Source organism: Cornus florida, unplaced genomic scaffold (assembly GCF_030987335.1).
Source record: "Cornus florida cultivar Cherokee Brave unplaced genomic scaffold, ASM3098733v1 CherokeeBrave_3.0.0_Hap2_Chr10, whole genome shotgun sequence".
NCBI lineage: Eukaryota > Viridiplantae > Streptophyta > Magnoliopsida > Cornales > Cornaceae > Cornus > Cornus florida.
In genome coordinates, this window is record NW_026775580.1 from 100,310,651 (window position 1) to 100,320,151 (window position 9,501).

At 35.6% G+C, this 9,501-nt stretch overlaps 1 protein-coding gene across 2 annotated transcripts; it reads right to left on the reverse strand.

Moving 5' to 3' along the window:
* Positions 1 to 434: 434 nt before the first annotated feature.
* LOC132276366 (non-specific phospholipase C3-like) lies at positions 435 to 6,846 on the reverse strand. Of its 2 annotated transcripts, none has more exons than XM_059777768.1 (4): positions 6,093 to 6,846; positions 1,678 to 2,087; positions 1,405 to 1,575; positions 435 to 892 (listed from the first exon to the last, which is right to left on the reverse strand). In XM_059777768.1, exons 1-4 carry the CDS (start codon positions 6,719 to 6,721, stop codon positions 555 to 557), a joined length of 1,548 nt encoding a protein of 515 aa, XP_059633751.1. In that variant the 5' UTR covers positions 6,722 to 6,846; the 3' UTR covers positions 435 to 554. The 2 variants fall into 2 exon arrangements, with proteins under 2 accessions (XP_059633751.1, XP_059633750.1); XM_059777767.1 differs by lacking the exon at positions 6,093 to 6,846 and adding an exon at positions 3,055 to 4,630 and having other exon boundaries at positions 438 to 892.
* Between the last annotated feature and the right edge of the window lie 2,655 nt (positions 6,847 to 9,501).

Here is a 9,501-nt window from a genome sequence, read left to right on the forward strand (position 1 = left end):
ATTTCAAAGCAAGAATTGCGTAATCCAATTTTTATAATTGTAGTTTGTGGCTTTGATTTATGAAGTTATTTCATGGATAACAATGTTTAGATACAAACTTTAAAATTAAAGAACAAGTCCCCGTAGAAATAAGTGGAAGTATAAGTGTTTCTAGATTTTTAAAAATAAAAATTTGTTAGAGTCGAATTGAAATTACAAAGAATTAAATAGAATGTTATCCTAATAAATTGGATGATTCTATCATTTCTATGTTATCATCAAATGCCTCGATAGTACTATGGGTTAGTACCTTTAATAAATTTTGGAATGTCAAGTTTCGACTCTCTACATCCACTAATTTAATTTCTAACACTTCTTACGTTGAAAAAAAAAAAAATTATAATTATTTGGAGTAGATTTTTAAGAATAAAATAAATTCGATAGCTGTTAACTAATTAGAATATTTATAGTTTGACGATATATATAACAAAAATACAGTCAAGTTCGATAAACAATCCACAACATCAACTAAAATGTAAAGCAAAAGCATTTGAAAGTCCAATACAAAACGTGTGTCAATGATCACAAACCAAACAGGAAAATAATTTGTGAGCAAAAGATTTGGACACAACCCGTTTGGACAAATTTTCGAGCTGACAAACAATATGAGAACCATCTGCTCCATTCTTTTTGGCATCGTCACAATCACTTAAGAACTTGCTGAATGCATCATCAACATAACTAACAGCATCTAAAACAGTCATGTTCTCCACTAGTTTCTCTGGATAAATGTCTTTTGTATGGTCCCCATTCAATACTGCAGCCATTTGTACCAGTTCTTCTTGAAACTCACTTAGTTTCGACTCTTCTTTTGCTTCTGTCTCGCGCATTTTCACAGGCTCTGGCAATGTAACTGCCCAATTCATAATTCCATGAGTACAACAAATACTCGATGAAAAATAATATTGGGAATTTGATTTGATCGGTACTTGTTATGGATTGGTACTTGTTATGGATTGATGTAACAATCATTAAAATATATACTAAAAAATAAAAGACTTTATTCTTAATCATTAGCGACAGGAGTGACACTACTGAATAGATAGAGTCTGTTGTATTCATAATATTCCATATACAAAGTTTAAAATATTTTAAGGCTCCGTCGAACCGAGTGGGGCGTGTAAAATAATTGGCAGAAAATTAATGAATAAGTTATTTTTTTTTATATTTTAATATATTTTTCTTCATAAATATTTTACGACAACTAAACACTAAAAAATAAATAAATAAATATTTTTTAAAAAATATTTTATATCCAAACAATCAGAGAATTGTGGGAAAATGTGTTTTTCCATGACATTTTTGCATAAGATGTATGAATGGTAATGAAGATAAGAATGAGTGCGTGTAAGTTTTCATATTTACCTGGACAGTCTGTTCTTGGGCTATTTCTATTCACAACAACATCAAAAGTGCCAGCCCAAGCGTCTCGCTTTGTCAAAAACTCTTTTAGATTGAAAATTTTCTTAACAGTTGCTGGAATTGAGGAATGCTCATATTGAGATGTAGGATATGGTCCTGAAGGTCCATGTAACACTGCATTTTCATCATCAATATATATATAGCTTAGTTTACTAATTACATTAATATATGCCACTGTCAACTATGCAAATATGAAATGTGACACATTTGACATACCAGTTCCGCGTTCAATCCATGGAGAAATCAATATGGCTGGGACCCTAACACCGAGGCGATCAAACTGAAAGTTGTATGGCTCAGGACCCACGATGCCATCTGGACTAGGGACTCCGGTGACTGGCGTTGGAACATGATCGTAAAAACCACCATGCTCATCGTATATGATTATGAACAACATTTCATTCCATTGAGGACTTGATCTCAGTGCTTCATAAACTTCCTTCACAAATTTCTGGCCTTCGGAGACGTCATGGGAGGGATGATCATCATTTCCTGGCAACAATTTTGTCTCGAAATATCTCTGTTCAATTACTACATAGTTTGGTAGCTTTCCTTCTTCGCAATGCCTCTTAAAGTGTAGATCAAACTGATGGAAGTTGTCTACGTATTTCAATTTTCTTAGGTTTCTAATTAAAATGGATAAAACTCAGTTAGAACATGTATAATTGACCTAAGCTAACAAATGTAGTGGAAAGTGTCATTTAATTTTCAACGTCCACAGTATGTTAACTATTAATCTTTTACAATGATTAACATTTTCCAATTTATAAGAGAATGAAAAAATGGAAAAAGAAATAAATAAATAAAAGAGCAATACAAGATATGTGAAGATTAAGAAACCAAATGCCATAAGCCTCTGATTCAAAGTCTTCTATTCAACTCCACCCTCCATCAAAAGCCTCTAGGCATGATTCAAAGTCTTGTATTCAACTCCACCCTCCGTCAAAATCTCTCTTTTATATATGTAACTTGTTTCTATACTACTTTTTCAACTTATATAATTAATCCTTGAAAAAAAAAAAAAAAAAAAACTTATTTAATTAATCATAGAAGAATTTAAAACTTTATAACACTCTCAACAATTCAGGATTAATTTGAACATAATCAAATTGTGCAGGTCAGCATTGTCAGCTGGGACCTAGACAATTTGCATGTGCAACACATGAAAAAGCATCGAAGTTGTGGCATGAACAACGACTACATAAATATATATATATATATATAACCTAATTTATAGGTGGTGCTAGAAATATTACTATCATAATCATTATTCAACTTTGAATAATAGAATATTGGACTGCACTTCCTGTTCCAGTTGAGACCCAAGATTGATTTGTAACCTTCTCTTTGAAAAAGGAAAGCACTAATAGCCAAGTGATCACGCACAAATATATCGAAAATTAAGTAATCGAATTCGAATGTCATTAGTATTATCAACTAATTAATTATATCATCAATTGGTGATATACGTACTCATGCTTTTTTTCTTTTTTTCTTTTTTTTTTTTAAGATATACACAGGGAATTAAATCATGAAAAAGTTGGAAAATAATTAACAAGAATGGGAGAAAAAAAAATAAAGGTGAATTATTACCTGAAGAAAAGTGTGGTAGGAGGGTACTGATAGTAAACCCCAAAAGAGAAACCATCTTCGTCCAACGAATCAAAAATAGTCTTTTGCGGATACCCTTCGATCAGCATTTTAGTATCGTTTTTAATGGCGCCATACGAGGTAGCAGAGTGTATATATAACCGGTTTGGTTGCGTCAACGTGGGTATGGACGCGAACCACCGGTCACACACCGCAAACTCCGACACCAACTCTTTGAAAACCGGCACAGCCTCCGGTTTGAACCCATTCATCACTATCTCCGACAGACCTTTCTCTATACTCTCTGCTTGCCGTGCAAACCCTTCCATTGTTGGAGAAAGTTGATTATTCGGAGTTGATGATGACTCGGCCAATGGCACTCCGAAGACTTGCTCGTATATTGCTTCGAAAGAGTGACCTGGGTCGGGTTCAACGTACCCGGACTGGTCACCGTATAAGAGGGGGCTTGAGTTAGATTGAGAGGTGGAAATAGGGTTGGATTCGTTCCCGGTTACACCATTGATTTCAGGGTTGATGGACTTCATCCAACCCAGCATGTGATCGAATGAGCGGTTTTCTTGGACTACAACCACCACAGTTTTGATGGGGTGTGAGTTAGTACCTTCATTTGCCATATCTTGTTAGTATTCTTTTGGTGATTTTTACAGAGAGAGAGAGAGAGAGAGAGAGAGAAGAGGAGGAGGAGGAGGAGGGATCTAAGGAATTGAGGAAAGTGGAAATGAACTTTTCTTTTTTTCTTCTTTGGAGTGGGTGGGGAAGCATTTCTAACATCCAATATTCTGTGCCACCTTGCGCTTAGAATACAAGTATAAATAATAGATGTGCAATGAATGATGAATTATGAGGTACAATATGTGACCGACGCTACAGATAAATTATATTTTAATTCAATCCATATAGATGGGCGATAGTGGGATTGTGTTACCTTATTATATTAAATATTAAATTAAATGATGTTCGAGTTATATATAAACAACTGTCTTTATATATATATATAATACTATCATCAACAATATTTAATCACACGGATAACCAACTCTCTTTATTTAAAAGGTAAATTACAGCAACATCTTTGAAATTTGTCAAAATGATACACAGATATTTTGGGATAAAGACATCCCTCAAGTTTAATCCAATTAATGAATTAATATTTTTGCCTTTCGACTTTTATATTAACCAATTTGAATATTGAAATGACCTTTCTAACCTCTATGTGAAGATCTATACCCATTTCTTTCCTTCTTTATGTTCCCTCTTCCTCCTCACTGCGAGAAATTATTAAATGATCTCGGTCTATTTGACACTTGGTGGACTAATTTAATGTAAACCCTTCGATCATAAAATTTCATATTCATTAATACACTCTTGTGGGATCATTTTCTCAATCTGAGAGCCTGTATTTAAGTGGTCTACCAAGTGTTAATGAACCAAAATTATCTAATAATTTCTTCATCGCTGCCCCCAACACCAACCGCCCCTTTTTCCACGACATTACCGGCGCTAATTCCACGACATTACCGGCGCTAATTCCACCAAACTACTTCTTCATCCTTTCATCTTTCATTTTCATATATATATACATACACACACATATATACATATATATACAGATACATACATATATATATCCACACACACACACAAGGCGGCGGCGACGGCGAGTTGTCATCAAGGATAATTTTATATATATATATATATATACCCACACAAACACGAGCGGCGACGACGACATTGCAGTAGAGGCGGCGGCGGTGGTTATAGTTCCGCCGTCCTCTAAGCTCACCACGCCGCCGAGGAGCTCGCCGCCATCACCACCGCTTAGAAATGAGCAACATAGTTACAGTAGGGATTCACAGAAGAATGGAACGGGTTATAGAAGAAATGAAAGATTAGAGTGAGAGAGAGATGGTTTGTGCTTGCGATTGTCGCTGAAATAAACAGAGGGCGGGCGCAATTGTGTCTTTTTACTATATCTAATATTTTATAATAAATCTGGTTTTAATATTAAGGAATAATTTTGCCCTTCTAAAAAGATTTCAGACCTTATTTGGTTGAAATTTCATCTAAGGAGTGTTTTGTTCCAAAATAAAGTAAGTTGCACATGTAAATCCATTTGACAAAGTTGTTGTACTTTACACTTATTTAAAAGAGGTCTCGCCACTTGCAATAGAACTTGTCCAAGCGAGCCTACTAACTCCGTCATGTTATAACAATAAAAATGGGATGCCCCCACTGATGATAAACATGAATTAATTGTACCTAAACTATGAACTAATCACTTTTGAATTGATTACAGAAATACTGTCAGATGAGCAAACTTTGTTTAATTTTCACTCAAACAGGGGAAATACTTTGTTTAATTTAAAGAGGCCCTTCAAACTTCCAACCTTTGATCAAGTACATGCCTCCTAGCTAGTCAAATTCAAATAATTACATGTTGCAGTAATTGTATAAATTAATGAAAGCCTACCAATTTATGAGTACCAGATTAAAAAATATATATATCAAACAGATTATTGGTAACATTTCAGTATGTTAAAGAACCTAGCCATGACAAATATTAACAAAAAAACAGTCGTAACAAAATTGCAAAACTCACTAAAATTAGCTAATCTTGATCATGAATCCATGATATGGTGACATTAATGAAGTCGTGAGAATTATACCCTGGTAAACTATAATCAGATTTAATTAAATAATTAAGCCTGCTCGCCTAAACCAAGGGCATAGATCCAAAACAGCCTCCAAAGAGTCAAAATTGCCTATACAATAATGAGTAATGATACATATATAATCCAACAGTAAACACATCCGAATGAAATTTATGTGAGTAAGTGATGATGTCATAATGAAATCATCATATCTAATGATGATAAAACAGTCAAATAAAATCCCATATCCGAACTAGTTATCATTATTCAACACACAAAATGCTAATGATGCTTGCATGGCACTTTAACAGCTAAACACCAAAGAATATAGATTAGTAGATGGCATGATTAATATAGGAGTTGAAGTACCTGTAAAAAAGGGTAGTTGGAGGGTACTGATAGTAGATCCCAAAAGACAAACCAACCTCATCCAATGAATCAAATATAGTGTTCTGGGGATACCCTTGAATCAGCATCTCAGTGTCATTACTCATTGCACCATGAGAGGTAGCCGAGTGCACGTACAGCCGGTTTGGCTGAGTAGAAGCCGGAAGTGATGCAAACCACCTGTCACACACTGCAAACTCCGACACCAGCTGCTTGTAAACCGGCACAGCATCCGGTTTGAACCCATTCATCACTATGTCCACCATTCCTTTCCCCGTGCTTTCTGCTTGCTGAGCAAACCCTTCCATGGTAGGAACCAGAAGCTGGTTCGAAGACGATGCTTGGCTCCATGCCACGCCAAATATTTGCTCGTATATGGCTTGGAATGAGTGGCCAGGGTCAGGAGCCACGTATGTGGCCCGGTCACCATAGGTAACGCGATTTGTGTCGGAATTGGAGGTGGACAGAGGGTTGGATTCGCTTCCGGTAACGCCATTGATTTCAGGGTTGAGGAACCTCATCCAACCTAGCATGTGATCAAATGATCTGTTTTCTTGGACTAGAACTACCACTGTTTTGATGGGATAAGCATTTTTAGCATCTGAAGCCATTTTGGATGGATATGTTGAACTATGATGGGTTGGGATGATTTTAATGGCTTCTTGAGAGAGAGCCGACAACAAGGAAAGTTGGATAGAAACACAATATTTTCAAACAGTAGTTTTTTCAAACTTATGATCATAATTTGAAGGACCTACACGCATGATTAGATATATATATATTGTATACAGGTAGTCCACATTTTCTACTTTGGCATTTTAGTAAGCTGTCATAGGTTATGAATTAATATGGTCCACATCAGGAAATTGCATTGAAGTTTCTTTGAGAATAATAGATGGGTAAGGTACCGTCTGGTCTTCATAAAGGACTTGAATTTTACTCCCATTATTAGGGATGTTTTGGATCTCCTACACTAACTTCTTCTTCGTTTTTTTTTTTTTTTTTTTTTTTCCGTAGCATTCCAAAAGGATCAAATTTCAGTGATCTGTGAAAAGTGTTGCACAAAAAGGAAGAAGAAGAAGAAATTTCCATGGCAAGTAACAAAAAAAATAAGAATATGGTAAAAATTGAGCTCTCTTAATAACTTACCTAACTTGGAACCACAACCATTATAAATCAAAAGTCAAATTTCAACTCATGCTTGCTTTTTTTAATTTATGGGCGACAAAGACAGTCAATTAGTATATTTGATTTTGGTACCCTCCACCACTACCGTCATCTTTCACCACCAACACCTGTCACCGCCTTCCACCATCATCACTTACATCACTGACACCTTCCACCACCGCCACTACCAGTGCCTTCTACCAACACTATGTTGCCTTCCGCCACCACCACCTTCTAACACCACCTACACAACTTCTCCTTTCCACCTCCACCATCAACCACCAACACCATTTCTTTTTTTAAAAAATTAAATAAAGTTATTTTGTCAATTAAAATTATTTATCGCTGTTCGGCTCCTAAAAACCGAGATTCCACTTTCCAAGTGAGTAAAAAGTAAGAGTGGATGTCAGGCGTGCCAGGAACTGCTATCGTTCCAAAGTGAGTATCTGAACAACTATCCAGTAAGAGATTGTAAGGATCAGGCGATTGTATGAAGGATTGGAATTACCACATTCAAAGGTTCTTTTTGCCTTGAAAAAAGACTTTTGGATTGAACTATGGCTAGTGGAAAGGAAAGCGGTATTGAAAGTGCAGGACTTCAAATTGAAGTGCTGGAAAGTAAGAATAATAAGTGCAGTACTTGAATTAAACATATTGAAAGTGCATTACATGAATGTAAAGAAATTGAAGTGCTGTTGGGTGGTGTGATTTAAACAGGGTTTGCAAACTAGCTCTAAGTGCTCTATTTATAGAGTTTTACATGCATGCAGCAGCTTGATGTGACAACTCCAGCGATTTGCACGTGGCCATATTCTGGCCTATCAAGTGTCCCATGTTCTCTTGGCAGTTATAACTTCTTCCTTCCATCTTTTCCCTTCTCTGTTGCAAACTTCAGCCATGCTCTCCACGATCTCAGTTTATGGATAGTTCTCGCAAAATATTTTCCACTTGATTTCTCCACAAGTTTACACGTGTCCCACATCTCCATGCTCTTCTTCTCCCTGCCGTAAATATCTCTTCCTTCGGACACGAATTAAGTAGACTTGTCCTCCATGCTTTACGACAACTTCCCTTCAGTTGGTAGTAACAGTTGTATAAAATACCACTGACGTGTCCCTATTTGGCCAAGTGTCCCATGATTATTACAATCTCTTCCTTCCATAGAATCCTTCTTCTCCTCTAACTCATGTAGGTAAGAATTATCACAGACCCACGTTTCCATATTTAACTGAACTTTTCTACTTCTTTAGCATCTTCTTCATCATGGACGTCATGGCGTCGTGGTTACTTTTCATTCTTTCACTAACCCTAAATCGTGGGTTACGATTATAGCACACTTCCTTGATTTTAGTTTTTATCATGAGTTGTTCCTTCCATGAATAGATATATCATCCTCCATTTTGGATAATCACGTCTCCTTAATTTTAGCATCTTTCCTTCAGCTTTGCCTCATTTAGAACCCATGATACCATAGATTCCTCCCTCACAGCAGTTACTTCATCATGGGCCAAATCTGATATATATATATATATATATATATATATAAATTAAACTTCCACATCTCCTCCCTTTTAGCAACATTATTTGACTTGGCTAAATAAAGTCTCCTAAAAATAAGGGGAAAATCAACCCCGCGCTCTCCTTCTTTGGTTGGACCAACTTTGGTCTTTCATCTTTAATAAATCTCTATTTTATTAAAACCACAATAATAACTTTAACAAAATTATTATGCTATGGTCAAGACTATGGTAAGCTCAGTGGAACTCGTCATGTGAGTAAAATTCATGGTAAGCTCAGTGGAACTCGTCATGTGAGTAAAATTCATTTGGCATAAGAGAGTGTGAGCCCTCGCTTTTTTAAAGATGGCAAGTCCTAATTGGACTGCCTCTTTCCTTTTATCAAGAATAGAAACAAAAAACTATACAGGAAAACTGGCCCACTTAAAATACTATATAGCTTCTAGTAACAATTCATAAGAATTGTAATTTAGCGTGGTAAGTTCTATTGGAACTCAACATTTACTTCTCCCCTATTAGTAAATAACACCCGATCAAACTTTAACAATTCCAAATTATGCTCCCTCTTTTTGAAACTTCAAAGAATTAATCCAATGTAGCAAGTTCATTGAAACTCACCACATGTCGCCTTTTCATTAGGCCAAAAAATAATGGAGTAAACAATCACTAATATAAATATATAGAAAATTTCAATTTGAAATTCATTT